Here is an 18,407-nt window from a genome sequence, read left to right on the forward strand (position 1 = left end):
ATAACTAAAACAACATCAATAGACAAGGGGTTTAAAAAAATGTAAAAAAAAAGTAAAAGAAAATGGGATGGAAAATTTGATAAATCGATAAATTAGATGGTCTGGGTTGGGTGGTGGGGGGAGAGTAGAGAAAAACCCAAAAACAAAAATAAATTAAAAGAAAATAAAACATTACAAAAAAAAAACAAAAAAAAAAACAAAAACCAACAGAACAAGAACATACAAACAACACCTTTTCAATATTTGATTTAACATATATTTAAATTTAAAATAAGGAGGGGAAGGAGAGAAAGAAAGAGATAGAGAGGAAAATTGACGTAAACTCAACATGTTTTGAATACAGTGCTCTCCAATATTAATAATAGCCAAGTTAGTTATGTACATACTTAATTAATGGAAGGGAGCAGGGCTGAGGGATAAAAAAATTAAGATGAATATTAAGGGAAACAAGAAAAAGGGTTTATCAGGAGTAACCCAAGCATTTAAATATTTTTTTTTAAATAATTATAGAATAAAATTTGATGACGATCTTGCACCACATTTTTTGTATAGATATTCAGATGCTGTTCCAGAGCATTATATATATATATATATATATATATATATATATATATAATAGCAATGTTTAGGTGAGATAGAATATAGTTTCTTCAAGGCCACAAACCCATGCATTAGGTTAATGTCAAAGAATAGTTTAGTCAACAAAATGTGCGCTACGCTCTCTAAAATGTTAATTATTGGTGAAACAAGGAAATAGAGAAAAATTTGGTTGTTCTTAGAAAAAAGCAAGAGATTATTATTATTATTATTATTATTATTATTAGTGAAAGAAACAGTGATAAGTGAGAAAGACACCTTAAAAAGTTAGAAAAAACCCTTCAATTGTCCTCTTTAAAAAAGTGTTTTAATAAATTTTTGTATATTTGTGTAGAAACGATGAGAAGAAACATACTTCATTTATATAAAAAAAAATACAATAAATGAATAGCTAAAAATACATGAATTTCTTATAAATTAATTTTAGAAAGTAGTAAAGAAAATAAGACTTTTTCTAACTATAATTATTATCATGATTATAATGTTTAGAAAACCACCTCAAAAAACTCCCCTTCTTTTTTGGAAAGGATAACATTGCCCACACTTAAATATATTCCAAAAAAAGTGGAACCCAGAAGGGTGTGTGTATGTGTGTGTGTGTGTTTATCAACAACTTTTAATAAAAATCCTTTGTCTTTTAAGAGCAAGAATATAGAGCCCATAGTTAGTATCTCAGATTCTAAGTACATGTAGACTGTATACCTGCATTCTGTAAGAGATGATTAAATGAGTTGGTATCACAAAGGACATCTGGCCACAAAAACTGCCTCAAACTGTCTTGCCCAACCCATGCCAGCATAGCAGAGTAGACATAAAAATGATGTACTGATAGAAGAAAACTGACATAAATGACAAAAATAACGCATAGAAACAAAATGAAACCCATACAAAGAATCGATCACACTATTTAAAAGTTTAAGGAAGTTCTTGTTTGTTTACATTGCAGCACCAACACAAAAGTGCTCCAAAAATGTTAGAGGTTTGTCAAGTTTATCACACATATGCAATAAACACAGCTTCATCACACTTTTAGTAAATTATACACACAGGCAGATTGAGAAGAAATGACTACCAATAGTTTATTTTGGGGGGTGGGGGTAAAATAGGCTAACATATACCTAAATTCTTTTCAGTGAAGTCTGCAAATGCAATTTCAACCACTTTTAATTTTTTCTTTTCTTTCTGAACCAAATTAATAGTTCAGATATTAATACCAAACATTAGACAGCATAATCACTAATTTTGGATGGAAAAAGATCAACAATAACTCAATAAGAGTTAAGCCATGTATCTAACACTTACCATGGGCAAATTGTTTTACCAACCACACCACAGTCGGCTGTTACCAACTACACTATATGCCATCTGTCATTGCCAACCACACTACAGTCATTCCAGTTTCACAAATTGGGTTTCCGTTATTCTAATTGTACTATTTTATCATAATTACTTTTTGCTGTATCAGACTGGCACTTGCTTCTAATATCAAATATATATTTAAAATTCATAGCTAGTAACATACACACACAGAATGGGTAAATTAGTAAGTGTCTCAAGTAAGATTCTCTGAATGATGAGAAAGATCAGTGATGCCAATCATAAGAATAAAGCTCCAAAAATGGAGAGGAAGGAAGGGCAGAAACTTCATACTAGATTTAGTCAATGTGTTGCACAGAATTAAATAGGGATAAATCAGACAACAGTCATATAAAAAATAATACATTCAATAATAGATAATAATAGTATTATTTCAAACTTATCTAGAAATTAATGCATTTGATTCATATATAATGGTTAAAATAAAGAAAGAAAAACTTATCTAAGCTAAGCATTTTAAAGGATTAATAGATATACGCATATGTGCAAGGAAGTTAGAAATTATCTTTAGTTATTCAAAAATATTAGAATTACTTTCCATTATTTTTTTAAATTCTTTCAGTTATAAGTCACAATTAGCAGACAGGGAAAGAAATATAAGGCCAATAGAGCTCATTTTATTACAATGAAAATGCAAGTGATTGTTACTCTCAAGAAAGTCAGAAATGACATAAGCAAGCAGATTTAACCAATGAGTAGAGAGTAAAAAACTAAATCCAAACATTATATACAAGGCCAATTTCGAAATGATCCTGCTCTTATCTTCTAACCCTTGCAGTATCTTCTTTTACTTGACAGATATGTAGGAGTATAACTTGGAAAAAAACCTCATTTTGGTGCATGTTCTGTATTGTTTACAGTATCAATCATTTCTAGATGGGACTTTTAATGAAAACATTTTCTATATATTTCTAGCAATTTCAAAATTAAAGACTATAGAAAGACTTAGTAAAATAACTATAATTGCAGATTATGTAAAACATAACAGGATTTTGTACTAAATTATAATAAATGGTTTTTAATGTAAATATAAACAGGCTGTATCAAAAGGGCAAAATATATCTGCTAAATCAGAAGATATTTTAGCAAACAAAAATGTTCATTAAGACTCTCACATGTAAGATCTCACAGGTAATTTAGACAGTGGCAAGATGTTTCTAGGTTTACAAATAATATATGATTCTAACACAGAAGTTTTGAAAGGTGCATTTCCAAATATTTATTGAGGCAGGACTCAAGACAAATTCAGGTAACTTAAGATTTGGACTTTTATGAATCAGAAATTTGTCTACCGTTTTGCAGACCCATCCAACCCATGCCAGCATGGAACATAAAAAAAAAACCCTGCTTTAAAACCAGTGATGATGATAAGGAATTTTACAGTTTCAAAGTAAAATTGGTGAAAAAAATAATAAGATAAATCATAAAATATGACAGAGAGACAAAGAGAGAGATAGACAGAAAGTGAGGGAGAAATGGACAGCCTTTCCTTTGTAGGTGCTGAATCTCAGCCTGTGTTTCATGTGAATAAGGAATGGCTTGTCATATGATGGTCATGTGCAGTTGAAGAAATAGGAAACCAGACTGATGTAAGTGAAGCTACATCAGTCTGGAAAAATGGACATAAAAATGATTAACATAATGACAACATTTTATTAGTGAAACAGAAAGTTCTAAAAAACAGATTTGATTGTTTCAAAATCAACTATTGGCAATAATAGTTTTATTGGGAAAAAATATATATAAATGAAAAAATAATACTTTCAATATGAAAGCTTAGAATACATTTGTGCAGTTGATGATTCAAACAATGGAAGCAATGATAATGTTTTCTCCCACATGGTGCTAATAGACATAAATATGTTGATGTTATGTTGCTATTATAATTATTCACAGTTGGGACAGATTTCAAATGTGTAGTGAGGTAGATATTTTTTTTTGTGAAAAAAGCAGAGATGAAATTTGAAGAATGCAGAGAACCAAAAGTATTTATATCACACTGCCTTTAGATGGGTACTGAGAATTTTGTTCTCTAGCCCAACCAGTGTCCTCCAAGACTACATCCATCCAATGTGTCTTTCCTGATGTTTTTTTTTTTTTTACTGAGTATTTAAAAGATGATTTGAGGGAGATTTGGCTGCTATTAGCAACAGGTTGATCAACACTGTAGAAACTCCCTCATTCGGTTCATTGGAATTATTGTTGATCATTAAGGTATTTAACTGGCAATGACACAGTAACTTTTAATATCCTCAGAGAGGGTTCCAGTATTGTGGATTCATTTTCATTCTGTCTAAAAGGGATAAAGGTCAGACAGGTGCTACAGGTGTATAATGAAAATTATAATGTATTGAGTAAGGGTGGCCAAGTTACTTGACTCAGTACCACAGTGATGATTTATAATATCAAGATAGAGATATTACCAGAAAGATAAACCAGGTATTAAGATGAAATGAGAATACTGTTATTACAACTTACTTTCACAAAGTAAGCTGTGTTTATATGTATATTTGTATTTGGACATATACACACACTATCATCATCATAGAAAATCTGTCTTAAGGAATTCCATCTGACTCATGCAAGCATGGAAAAGTGGATATTAAAATGATGACAATGATGATACACATACAACCCCCTACCCCATCATGTGTCACCAACAGTAACAACAAATTTTGGTAAAATGCTTCCACAAATAATTGAAAAAAAAAAAAAAAAAAAAAAATTCTATGCTAACACTTGTTTTTTAGTCTTGAAAGTATATTAATTAATATCAAATTGCATCACCATTTTGACTGAAAAACAGAAAAAAAAAACAACAAAAGAAACAGTAAAACAAAACAAAAAATACAAACCCAAACAAATATCAACATGCACGTTGACTACAAGAAGATGAGAAGACACCAACTGTTTCATAACAATAATAATAATAATAATAATTGGAATGTAATGGAATGAAGCTTTACTTTCATGGTTTTTTTAAAAAACCTTTTCATTAGTTCTTAACACATTAAGATCTGGGAGTTTCATATGCCAGATTCTAAAACAGTTGATTGCGTATTTTTTTTTCTCCACTTAAAAATCAAATTGAAATAAGCTGTGACTCCTTAAATATTTGGTGCTTTCTCCCCCTATTTTACTACAATACTCTGTATTCGAAAGGAACCCATTGATGAAGCCAAGTGGTTGCTAGAGGCAACGAAAATCATTTGACCCTTGCATGTTTTCTTGTTTTGAACTCCAAATGAACAAACTGGCAAGGGGACTGAAAACATTAACCATTCCACAGTGTCAAATTGTGGTTGGGTGGTATATTCTGTTTTATCTTGTGGCTTCATCAATTTAGGCCAAGAAGATTTTTCAGAATAAAGGGACAGTAATTTCTGTTAGACTAAATGGAGAACACTGCAACAAATACAGTTAACATAAAGCAGTAAAAAGGGGGAGGGTATATAGAGAAAAGGATTGTAAAAAATAATAAGACAAAAATAAATTATATATACACACATACATACAAATATAAAGCATATGTATGTATGTGTGTGTGTGTATATATATACACACACACACATATACACACATGTATGTATGTGAAAGGAACAAGATGGTGAAAAATAACACAATGAACAGAGGAAGTATTCACTTACCTTACGGCTGTATCTCATATATGGCATAAGAGGCTTATCTGGAGGTTTTGGTGGTTTGGGAATTTTGGCATCATTCTTTAAAAAGTTAATATTTCAAAATTAAGTTTCAATTTAAGAGCGTGTTTGTTTGTTTCAGTTCTTTTTTGTTTGTTATTTAACAAGTTCATGAAATGAAGATTATAATTTTTTTTTTTTAAAGTTTATTTTAGAATTCTTTAGGACAGAATAACTAATATTTAAGCCAATGGAAGTAGTTTAACCCTTATGTTACCATATTTTGGTCAAAATGCATTTCAATTAATTCATTAGCATTTAAACTGACCATATCCAGCTGCTCACAATTACCCAATAACATTATTCTAAAAGTAAATAATCTTGTCATTGAAATCTCAAAAGTATAAGGCAATGCATGACTAATTCATATAATTGTAAGTAAATAAGCATTACTTTTGATACAAAAATCTGAATGTCAAAGGGTTCATTTTGAAAATGAATAATGGAAAATTTAGTGAAATATTTTTGTCAAGTGAAGCTTTGATGAAAGGTTTTAATTTAGATCACTTTAAAAGTAAACACTGAACCATAGAACTAAGAGTAGATTTAATGAAAAGTTAAGTGTCGAAGTAATCTAACTAATGAAGAGAAACGTAAAATCATGTTGGACCAGAGGTTCAGTTTTGTTTTCACAATAATCACTGGTAGCCAGCAGTCTTTAACCCTTTTGATACCAACCTGCATGAGACTGCCTCAGATTCTGACATCATCTTACCGTTTTAAAGTGGTCTAAACCCTAATCTTTTGTCAAAATTTTATACTAAATTATTCCAGCTTAATAAATAGAGAGTTATTTTACTAAATACTTCATTATTATAAAAATTAATTGAAACAAAGGGAGTATATGTTGACAGAAATATGGTAAGGGCTAACATACCCTGATGTACCTCAGGTTGATATAACGTGGCCATGATTTTGATCCAAAAATGTCAAGAAACATCATAAAGTCATAAGTTAAAAAACAGAGAACTAAAACATAATACAGGTTATCCAGAAAGATTAGCCTAATTTTCGCTATAGTTTCATATAATTTGTATTGAACCAATGTTTAGAAAAAACAATATTGACCACTGTATATGAAAAAGACAATCTATCAATCTTATGAAATAGATCATTGACATAATTAAATGTTAAGACATTTCTAATTAACAGGTACAAATGAAAAGCATTTGGCATTTATCAAAAACAGATAGGTAAGCAGGTCATTTAATTATCCAAATTAAAGTTTGGTCCAAAATGAATAGCACTAAAAAAACAGGAAAATTTACTTTGGGAAATAATTTCTTCAAAGAAAAAAAAAAGGAACAAAGAAAGTATTAAAAGGTTTATCTATTTCACTAATTTGAAGAGAAATATGTTCTTAAATACTTAAAAATATTCAGAATTTAACATTAACCCTTTAGCAATCAGATTATTGTCAAATGTGAAGGTACATGGGTAGGTTATTCGGCTCATAATTGTAAGGTCATGTGCTGTGACCTTGCTTGCTCCAGTTCACTCAGCCGGCAAAAATGAGTAGTACTTGTATTTTCACTGTGTCACGCTGAATCTCCCCAAGAACTATGTTAAAGGTACATGTGTCTGTGGAGTGTTCAGCCACAAGCACGTTAATTTCACGAGTAAGCTGTTCCATTGATCGGATCAACTGGAGCCCTCATCGTCGTAACTGACGGAGTGCCAGTCTTTTATTGTCAAATGTAATGCTTATTTATTCACATTGTCTTGAATTAATCATGCATTATCTCATAGCTTTGAAATTTCAATGTGATTGTTTATTTTTAGAATGACATTGTAAAGTAAGTGTAAGAGGGCAGATCTGGCTGGTTTAAATTAACCACTTTGTTATTGAATTTCCTTTTGTTTCAATTAATTTTGAAAATCATGAAGAATTAGGTAAAATACAACTCTGCAATTATTGAGCCGGTATTTGGATCATAAATCAACATGAAATTGATATCTATCATAGAACAAGGAAGGGGAGTGGTCACCTCAGAAGGGTTAAAATCAAGAGATTGATTAAAGATTTGTCAAAAAGGATAGACTAAACCAAAGATATAAGATCATCAAGCAGCTTGGATTTTCGTAAATTTTTTTTTAAATAATATATAAAATGGTGTGTAATGGTAAAAAAAAAAACGTCAGAAAAGCTGCAATGAAAAACATTAATTTCCTATTGGATGTAAAAATGAGAGAGAAAACAAAACAATGTTACAGTCAACAACTTGTAAGAATAGGAATAATTATTCCACTGACTTGATAACTTGACATTATGAAATGCCATTACTAAATCCCAAATTTCTATTTTTGGACAGACACACATTTTCAGAAACACCAACAATTCACAAAACTAGCTTTGTTGCAGAGTGTGTGTGCATGCGCGTGCACACATTTATGGATGAAATCAACTTAAGGCCAGTGGTGACATAAACAGCTGCAGTAACACTCAGAGCAAGATGATGAAAGTCAAGCACACACACAATAGTCTGCCAGGAGTTATTAAGAATATAAGATAGTCTAGGACCGTATTCACTCAGTCATTTGCTCCACATATGCAAACAACTAGAAGTTATCTTAATTATTTCTAATAGGAGAATGATCTACAGTTACAACCTGTATTTAATTTAATTAATACAGTGTGCAAATGTCCTATGCATCTGAGATTTCTCACAGCTGTGTGCCTATCAGACAGATGTAATTACAGGTAGTAATCCATCTAAGAAATCATAATTATTGTTAGAAACAATAGGAGTAGAAAGAGGTTTATTGAGATAAACTGTTGCTAAAGTAATATATAATGAGAATAATTCCACAAGCATAAAACACAATAAGGACTATCATCATCATCCTTCGACCAGCCTATGGTTGGTTGGAACTCCATTGACAATCCCTTTCCATTCTACACGGTCCTGCATTGCTGTGTTCAGATCTCTAATATCCAGCCCTGAGTCCCCGAGATATAGTATCTGGAAATGTCAGTTTCCTGGAGAAAACACTTCCAGAGGGATGAGATAACCTTTTTGTTCGATGACAGTTGAAATATTTAGAACACTGATTGAGCAAGTCTTTCTCTATGGATCAGAGACCTGGACCATAGCTCTCTTGGAAAAACAACAAGATGGAACATATAACAACTTGCTCAGAAAGATACAGAACATTAGTTGGAGATCACACCCAACACTTAAGAACATCTACGAAAATATGATACCAATATCCCTCAAGTTAAAGCAGAAATGGACACAATTTGCTGACCACTGTCATCAAGCAGAGAGGTAAGGATAGTATTGATACAAAAAAGAGGATAGAGAGTAAAAAAAACTAATACTTGAAAGGAGAGAGGGGGGAGGATGCAAAATAAATATCTCCTTCAGAATTCACTTTATTAGAGAAAGCAGTTGAGGTAGGAATATTCTAGTAGTACACACACATATATAATATTTAACTGAAAGCAAATTATATTTTCTCCAATTTCATGCCACTACAATCTTCAAGCAAGAACTGTTGGTTCATTTTTGGTAGTATGTTTATATTCATTGGCCTGGGTGTGGTCTCATGCTTGCATGTGTTCATTGGTTTATTTCACATTTGCTAATTGGCTGCCATTTCTCTGCCTCTTCATTAGTTATATTTTGATTTGCTAATTCATTCTACATTTAATTAAAGCTATTACTTTAAGATTTAATGTTTGCAAATGTTGTTAGAGGATCTTTAAAAGATGCTTGCGAGTGACTTTAACCATAAAGCAAATTAAAGCTTTTAAAAGATATTTTAAGACTCAGTAGTCTTGGCCTGATACTTTAGAAAGGGTTTGTGTTAATTCAATAGAAGCAAGTTTTAGGGTCTATTAAGTGTGCATGTGTGATCCAACATCTAAAATTACACTTGATGCATGTTAAGCTGAATGGTTATGGTAAGAATATTTGGGATTGTATGTATATCTATACTTGAGTATATTTCTTTCCCTAAGTTTAGAATAAGTAAATTAAAAATATACGTCCTCCTTAAAAATAACCAGTGAAAAAGTAGAAAAAAAATAACAGCCAATCAGCAAACCACTGAATACAAACATACTACTTTCACACAAATGAATATAAATATACCACCAAAAGCAAGTTGTAATAATTCTTGCCTGATAATTGCAGTCATGAGATAAAAATTCAGTTGTAATAAACTATATTTAAATACACACACATATGGAACAGTTCAAGAGTTGCATACTGGAACCAAAATACAAATCATATTCTGTTGATAATTAACAGACATATTCTACTTCATAATTACATTGAACTTGAAAGCTATATATCCACTAACCTGTTCAACAGCTTTAAAAAAAATTAAAATAATAAAAAAAAAAACCCCAGAAATTTCTCTGTCTTTTTGGTGACTAATTCTCATAACAGACATGAGCAAGAACACATGAAGATGTGCATTTAGCAACCTAATTTGACTAGCAAAATGCCATTACAAAAGAATACTCGATATGTTAGGTAAAAAAAAAAACTCTTGAAGTAGTAAAATTACAATAAGAGATTAAAGGATAAATTGGATAAGCAATCAACTTGTGGTAAGACTTTATAGATATGATGGACTGCAAAAGCTAAATATTAAGAAAGCATTGCTCTTACATAGCTGATACACGAAGCTATTTTGGTAATAATTAGCAGAATGAGGATTAATCAAACACACATTCTTTTACTGGCTTCAGTCATTGGACTGTGATCAAGCTGGGACACTGCCTTCAAGAGTTTTAGTCTTATTATATCAACTCCAGTACATTGTCAGGTAGTTGATGTTTCTCCTTTGTGAAACATCATAAAGGAGAAACATCAACTTATATGTAAAAGGGTCACAGATAAATGTAATCAAATACCAGATAATTTTATTTGACACACATTTTACCATCCCATGCCAATACACAAATTGCAATGGATTTTATAGTTTCCATCAACTAAATTTCAATTACAAGGCTTTGGTTAAACTAAAGCTGCTGTAGAACAAACATATATGAGGTACTATGTGGGAAGATCAAACTTAGCACCAAATGTTAGTGTGGTCATGTCTTGCACACAATACAACTGAGGCATGAAACTGTTTTGAGCTCTCACAAAGGTTTAAAACATCTCATGCCATGAACACATGAGTAAAGAGAAGATTTATGGATACATCCTGTTTATCACTATTCTTCAATGTGAGGTAGGTGTTGTTGGCCACTGCTATTGTGCTGAACACCAGGTTTATATTTTGAGGAATTTTGTATCCCTAAGGAGGACAAAGACCACACCACTTACCTACATTGATGTTATTGACTGATTCACATGAAACTGAAGACCTACCAAAGTTAATGAGAGATGAAGATTCGTAGTGCAGCATCGTGAACTGCATCTTGGTTGTGGCTACTTGAAGAGGAAGAAAATTGAAGCAACATTTTATAGTGAAGTTATTAAAGAACCTAAAGTATATTTTTATTTCAATAGTAGCTGCTATCTCCTGCAATACAATATTCAAAAAGCAAGCCAGCTTTCAATAACTGACCTTAATTTTTTTTGTTTGTACACACACTTACCAAATGTTTTTCTGTGGGTCTTTTTATTAACGTCTAGAAATGAAATAGGAAGAGTTTGTAATATGGGACTTAGATTTTCAAATTCTAGAAAGTAAAATATTCAATAATAGTAGCTGAAATTTATCAGGAGAAAAATCTATTGAAGTTAAATTTTTTGGGGGGGTTTATATTACAATAGCAAATAAAAAGGATGCACTAAATCAAAAATAAACATTATAAAATTTCTATATAAAGAACATCACCACTATAAAACACAATGCAGACAGTATACAGTAGCATACATTTTAAATATTTTTATTTATTACTTTTTTTTTTTTTTTTTTTACCAAGCTGCTGTGATGCTGACTCCAGTGGTTTAGTCTGTCATCAACGTAAAAGTGACAAAGACACCACAGATTAAGGACCATTACTTACTATAGCTTTGGAGCCAACACGGATGGGAGTGAAAGAGGGATGGCCTTGTCCACTAAAGTAAAATGGACTACTGCTGGACGAAGAACAACCCTGTGGAAGTTTGCAGAAAACATATCATTAAAGGAAAATTGTTGATATTCATAAAAAAAATTATAATATATATTAAAGAAAATATCAAACAAGTATTTTATGTTGCAATATTTATGAGTTAACAACAAAACATAACACAAGATCATATTCCATAATACAGTGTTCAATATATATATATAACACACACATTCACATCTGGTGGCTATAAAAGGGATTTATGTCGTTGACTGGCCTGCTAAAAATAACAGTAAGTGTTCCACCATACTATGTTAAGACTAGAATAGTCATGACTGGAGCACTTTTGCTCATAGGTCTGTTGTCTCAGGGCTAAACAACAACTAAGGAAGTACAGTTTAGCTCATTCAGTACATGTCTGAGTCCCATAATTCCAACACGCATCTTTACTATAGCTCTGACTGAGAAGTCAAAATTGAGTATGTATGCATGCATAAATAAATGTCTGTGTTATGTGTATCATCACCATTTTTACATTTCTTTTACCAAGCCTGTATAGATTGGATAGGTCTTTCCCACACAACTTCATTAAACACAGTATCCTGAGATCACTTTTCACTTCTACCCATTATTCTGAGTACTATGTTTGAGAAGCTATAAACTTTTTTTATGGAGCCTTCCAAAATACTCAAAAAAATTCCACACGTGCTCTTCCTTTTATTTACTTCATCTATCATTCTAGTTCCTGCATCATAATCGACACCTTTAGATTTTCTATACTTTATATTGTTTTGCTCAGTCTACTCTAATGTACATATCTAAGTAACCCAGTGTGTTGTCATGTACACACACAGATACACATCTTCCTAACTTGTGTTCAAATGTAGAATTTTTTCCTCTAAAGCTGAGTTTATTCCTGGTGTAAGATTAAATCCACTATGCAAGTCATCTGGCAGTATCATTTCCATCTGCTTAGCCCGCAACTGTCGTTGATCAGTTAAAAAGCTCTAATGAGTGCTGCCATGATTTCCCAAGCATTTCCCAAGTGCTGACATGGAGTCAGTAGTAGTTGTATGTCATCAGGCTCTACTTGCTGGCTTGAACTAAACTTTGTCCATGGCTTTTGACAGCAGAACAGGAATGATGTCTGCTTTGTAGTGACTTGACACTGGAAGCTATGGACAGTGATTCATCAGAGCACAACCTCAGACAAGGCCAGCTGTAGCCATAAGGTCTACATTAAAATAGTTACTGAGTTTTAATGCTCCTCAACACAATGCTGCAATCATCTTGTAGTGGAGATTAAAGTTTGCAGTTGAAACCCTACTAGCAACACAAGAACACACACACACATGTAAGGACAGCACACATGAAGACTGAGAATGGACTGTTCAAAATACAGGATACAGAAACAGGTTAAAAGAAGTTATAAGTTAGAAACCCAAAAATTGAAACTGCTGAGGAATATTATGAAGGAATAAGATATAACTGATTGAATTATTCTTTCAAAATATTAGTAGTATTTATTTTCATCAGCCATGAAGTCTTATTATTCTCAGTGCTAACAACAATCAGTGGACCCACAAACAACATGACTTAGTCCACCTTGTTTCTCTCTTCTGCGAACAAACCATGGAAAATAATGTTGCTTCACAGAGCCTTCAGCTCCACTGACCAGTTTCTGCAGTAGTAAGTGAGCAACGTTTTGGATTAAACAGTACCACCAACTTTTCTGTCAATCAAAACAGATAAGTATATCACTCTTTTATGGTACCTATTTACAGCTAGGTGGACTGAATATGACCATTCATACAATACAGGTGACAAAAAAACAAAAAAAAAACACCAACCACTTGGCTGTCCTATATTCAAAATGGTACACCCATTTTTGGCTATTCCTCAGAAAAGAAAAAGATAATTTTATTGGTCCCCTATCTTCACAAACTAATGTTACAGAGAATAACTGCTTCTCCAACAGCAAACATCCCTCTAGCACTCTAACTCGCACTTTCTCAGTCCCTGAGCTAGCAAATGAAACATTTATCCATTTTTGTTGCTGGCCTCTCTTTCTAAATAAGCATCATTTTTCTGCACCTCCCTTCTCAAACAATTAATGTACGCTGGACAAATCTCACCTATTTTTTCCTAAATAGATAATCTACACACACACACACATCACTGGTTGAAACAAAGTGGATTTAAATAAACATCAAAGAAAAAAATGAGTAAAATATTTTGATGTAAGACAAGAAATAGAAATTTGTAGACATACCCCACCAGATGCTGACTGACTGGAATTAGAATAACCACGCCCAGAGCGTTCTGAAGAAGAAAAAAGTGTAAGAATTAAAATACATTTATCTAATTTGATTTAGCAAAATTTTTTAAAACAAGGTCTCAATTCTCTTTGAATCAAGACTTGATTAGGCACAGTAGAACACCATTCAGAAAAACTGTGCTATCAAGCTCTTATGTGATGTTTTTTCTGTAGAAGTTATTTGTGATTTCTATATTTTTTTTCACAAGTTGAAGAGCTGAACACTCATTGATGGCCACACTGAATGAAGAAACCTGGTATTAGAATATATACTTCAACAGATTTCACATGCTGCATACACAGACTACAAAACAACTTCGTCAGTTAGAAAATTAGGACTGCCCCTCGCAATAAGGAAGAATCCTACATCGGTCTGCTAGAGAATTCATTAAACAGACAAAATCCCTACCTAAAACATAGAAGAGCAGACACATTTAAACACTGTCAGAGCTTAGAAGATGAAGTTAGTGAAATATTGTAGCCCATGATCGCAATATCAGAAAAAGAGAGAGAGATTAAAGTTAAAAGAATACTCACGTGGTGTACTCTGAGAAACAGTGGGTGGATTCTTGTAGCTTGGAAGAGCCATAGTGAAGAATGGCTATCTGAAATGTAATACAAAAGTTACTTAAGAACTTATATTCCATAGCAAACTACTACAAGAAGAGTCTATTTAGACATAGCAACATTTAACTAAAATTGCTGATATCTTATAGGTGGACACGGGATTAAGAAGTTCACTTTACAAAACAATTTTGGATTCAATCCCATTGAGCAACGCCTTGTGAATGAACTTGGTAAATGAAGGAAGCTCATCATATAAGTATGCATGCACATTCTGTGTGTGTGTGTGTGTGTGTGTGTGTGTGTGTGTGTGCAAACATGCATGAATGCTGGCATTTGACAGCTTTGCTTGAGTGAATGGTGAATGAGTTTACGTTCCTTGTTTTGAAATTATGACTGTTTGCCCTGCACTGTGGAATAAAATTGAACCCTTACTTGAAAAGCCAACTAAGAGCAATTGTCAGTAAAATCTAGCCTCCGATACATCCCTGTCCAACTCATGCTAGCAGGAGTAAAACAAATTTTAAACTTACAAAGAGGTATTATAATCGGAGAAATGAACTGGATTGTCAATTACTACCCTTGTAAAAACATTAAATGGCGTAAACTGTCTAGAAGTGGGAAATGAAATAACATGAGCTTCAGACCAGGGTTTTACTAGGAACTTCTATTCTAAGTTTCCAAAACAACAAAACCTAACGGTACAATAATTGAAATAAATTCTATTGAACTTAATCTGTGATTTACATTAAAAAGACACTTTTTAGTATAACCATTCCTATGTTGCTGTAAAATGTGTTTTGTTTCTTATTAGATGATGTTTTGAAATGTGTTTTATCTTCAGCATAGATTTCAAAATTATACGGAAAACAATTATAGAAAAACAACAATATTTAGATGACCCAATATTTGACAATTCATGGTACAGAATACAATGGATGATTTTGTGATTTGACCTGGGATTTTAATATAAGAAATGGAAAGCTGTATGGCATGTAGAACTGCTTTTAGAAGTTGGCCTGTAAAGTGCAAGATTGTAGTCACTGATATACAGTTTATTGATTGTAGTTTGTTAAAAAATGTTGAAAAAAAGTTATAGTAGTAGCTACTATAGATGGTTATTACGTGTGCTGGGTTAAAAAAAATGTACCATTATCAAATTTTTCTTAACAGGTTGTTGAGGAAATAAAAAATAAAAATTGTGTCAAATTACTAAAAAAATGATTTTAAAAATGAGAAACACCATCCCCTGGGGGACGGTGGAAATTTTTACATAAGTACTGGGGGAAAAGAGGTTACTAAGTGTGTGAAAGACACATCTTGTAATAATATCCCTAATATTAAAAATACAGTGGAATCTTAGGTTACAAATTTGATTTGTTCCTGAAGGCTGTACATCACCTGAAATGTCCATAAAGTGAAACTATTTTCCCTATAGGAATTTCAAGAGAAGGCACAGCAAATTTGAGCAGGGATGTACACGGAGTGAACACTAGACAACAATTGATGCTTTCCTGTGGAGACACCATTTGTCACCCTAAATGTTTTATTCTTGAAAAATTGTTCATAAAACCAATTTGCTTGTGATGACAGGCATTCGTAAACTGAGGTTTCACTGTATTTTCAGTCTTTATTCTGATTGTGAATCATCTGATTATATTAGTAGCTGAAATGTGGTTTTAACACTGCGTATCATATTTATGAAATGACTTGTGATGTGCAAGGAGTCATTCAATAGTGATCAACTTGTTGTCAAGCTATTTTTAATTGCATGGACCATTGGAATAGTGTTAAAAGAGGGCGATAATTAAAAAGAAAGCATCACTGATCTAAATCAATTAGAACAACCTTTAGTAAAAGCTATTTTGATAATTTTTTTTTGTATCATTGGTAAACATGGAATTCACATGCAAAGAAAGCACTCAAATAGGAAGTGTATAGGTAACAAGTGCTCTAAAATCAAGTAAAACGACATTTGTTTTCAAGCTGATAATCTAGCGAAGCTGAAATATAATTACTTCTGGTCAGAAGAAACTGTCTGCAGTTTTATACAACAGAAAGAAATGGTAGGAAACATTAAGATCTAGCAGGGGGAGAAATAATGAATCATGAATGCCAGTTTTATTCATGCTTTCTTTTACATAAATGTAAAATATCGATTAATTATTTCAAGATGTCACTGAGGTGACGTCGTCACTTTTTGTCGGGGTGGGGGGTGGGGTCTTAACTAGTTCATCTTAATCACGTTTTTAAGGGTAAAACGGCAACGATAGTAGTCGCCACTGCACTAACCTGCTTACCGAGCAGATTGATAGCTTGTCACTCATACTAATTCACTTGGATTCACTCGGTGGCTACTTTTAATGTTATGCGATCGTGTAACTCAGAGTAACGAGAGATTGAACCGAAAGCTTCGAATGAATAAACTTTACTACATACATAGAGGTCTTCTTTTTTTTTCGACTGAAGCTTCACAAATTGTAACAATTGTTTATACTAACACATATGTTTCTAATAATAGCACAAAGCTTGAATCCTCATTATTGGGGGCAGAGTAGGAGAGGAATTAATAGATAACGCTCGACTCCAGTACTTAACTAGTATTTTATTTTATAGATTCCGAAAGGGTGAAAAGCAAAGTTAATCTTGACCGTATTTGAACCTAAAAGTAAAAGAGCCAGAATATTATCGCAAGGCAGTTTGTCCGACGCATTAACGATCTGCCAATCCACAGACTGCCAATACTATATAGTGAAACGATGTAGCACTGAATCAATAGCAGGTGCTATGTATAGTCTACAGTCGGTCACATAGCAGTAAACGACAGTATATATTGAAATCCATCATAAGTGAGGTGGGGGAGGGATTAACTGGCTGAACATTCGTATATTGAAAATACTGGTAGAGATGAAGTAACGCTATGTCACGTGTCAAGTTTTAGTTTCTCATTAGTTGTGTCACACTAAAAGAGAAAGAGGAGGTACGGGAAGGGGTAAAGAGAGGCAGGAAGAAGAAAGCAAAATTCTAAAAAGAGAGCAAGAGATTGATAGGAATAAAGATATATTCGGAAATGTTATGAATTGGCGGCGGTGCGGGAGACGTTGGTAAACAAAGAGAAAGAATGGAGGTAGAATTTGAGTGAAAAAAGTGTGTGTGTGTGTGTGTATATATATATTTAGAGAGAGAGAGTAATAACGAGTGAATGAAAATTACGGCGAAAGGGTTAAAAAAAGCGCAAAAATAATTGAAGATAGAATGAAACCTGAGATTGAAGCCAAAACATTAAAAAATATTGAAAGTGGGTAGAAATAAACACTACATAGTGTAGTAGTACTAACGCTAGGGGATCTGTAGAAAGTTGAATGTGTGACTTCGGAATATAGCGCAACGTTTCACTTTCACGACTGAACGATAATGTCGATCGGCTATTGTGCAATTTAGAACAAATCAAATTAATTATATTACAGCTTTATTTATAGTATAAGATAGGACAAGTAAACCAATAAACTAAATAAAACAAACACGGGCGATGGTCCTTGACAAAGTGAAAACAGAAGGTGGGGGAAATAGCAGCAAAACCGAACCAATCAATTACTCATGGAAAGTTACCAGAGTATGTGAAAATGGTACGTTATACAAGATTTTTGGGTAATCTTCCAGTTTCGAGAGGTAAAAGAAATAACTAAAAATATTCAAGGGAAATAACTGAACGACTTACCAGTATTATCCGTACTACTTTTTCTCTAAAACAGCATGCGACGGAATTTTTTTTTTTTTTATAAAAGTTTAAAACGTTTTTTTCTTTTTACAAACAGCATGCGACGGAATTTTT

The 18,407-nt window shown here is 32.6% G+C and overlaps 1 protein-coding gene across 1 annotated transcript in view; it reads right to left on the minus strand.

Annotated features, from left to right (window-relative positions):
* Positions 1-18,407, minus strand: part of LOC106878467 (SWI/SNF-related matrix-associated actin-dependent regulator of chromatin subfamily E member 1) — a 39,791-nt gene that overhangs the window by 18,580 nt on the left and 2,804 nt on the right. Inside the window, exons 2-6 of the mRNA XM_052974132.1 lie at positions 14,549-14,616; positions 13,967-14,016; positions 11,650-11,739; positions 11,236-11,268; positions 5,622-5,696 (exon numbers count right to left, since the gene is read on the minus strand). Of these exons, the coding sequence (XP_052830092.1) occupies positions 5,622-5,696; positions 11,236-11,268; positions 11,650-11,739; positions 13,967-14,016; positions 14,549-14,600 (300 nt within the window). The 5' untranslated portion in view covers positions 14,601-14,616. The remainder of the gene's footprint in view (positions 1-5,621; positions 5,697-11,235; positions 11,269-11,649; positions 11,740-13,966; positions 14,017-14,548; positions 14,617-18,407) is intronic.

Source organism: Octopus bimaculoides, chromosome 17 (genome assembly GCF_001194135.2).
Source record: "Octopus bimaculoides isolate UCB-OBI-ISO-001 chromosome 17, ASM119413v2, whole genome shotgun sequence".
NCBI lineage: Eukaryota > Metazoa > Mollusca > Cephalopoda > Octopoda > Octopodidae > Octopus > Octopus bimaculoides.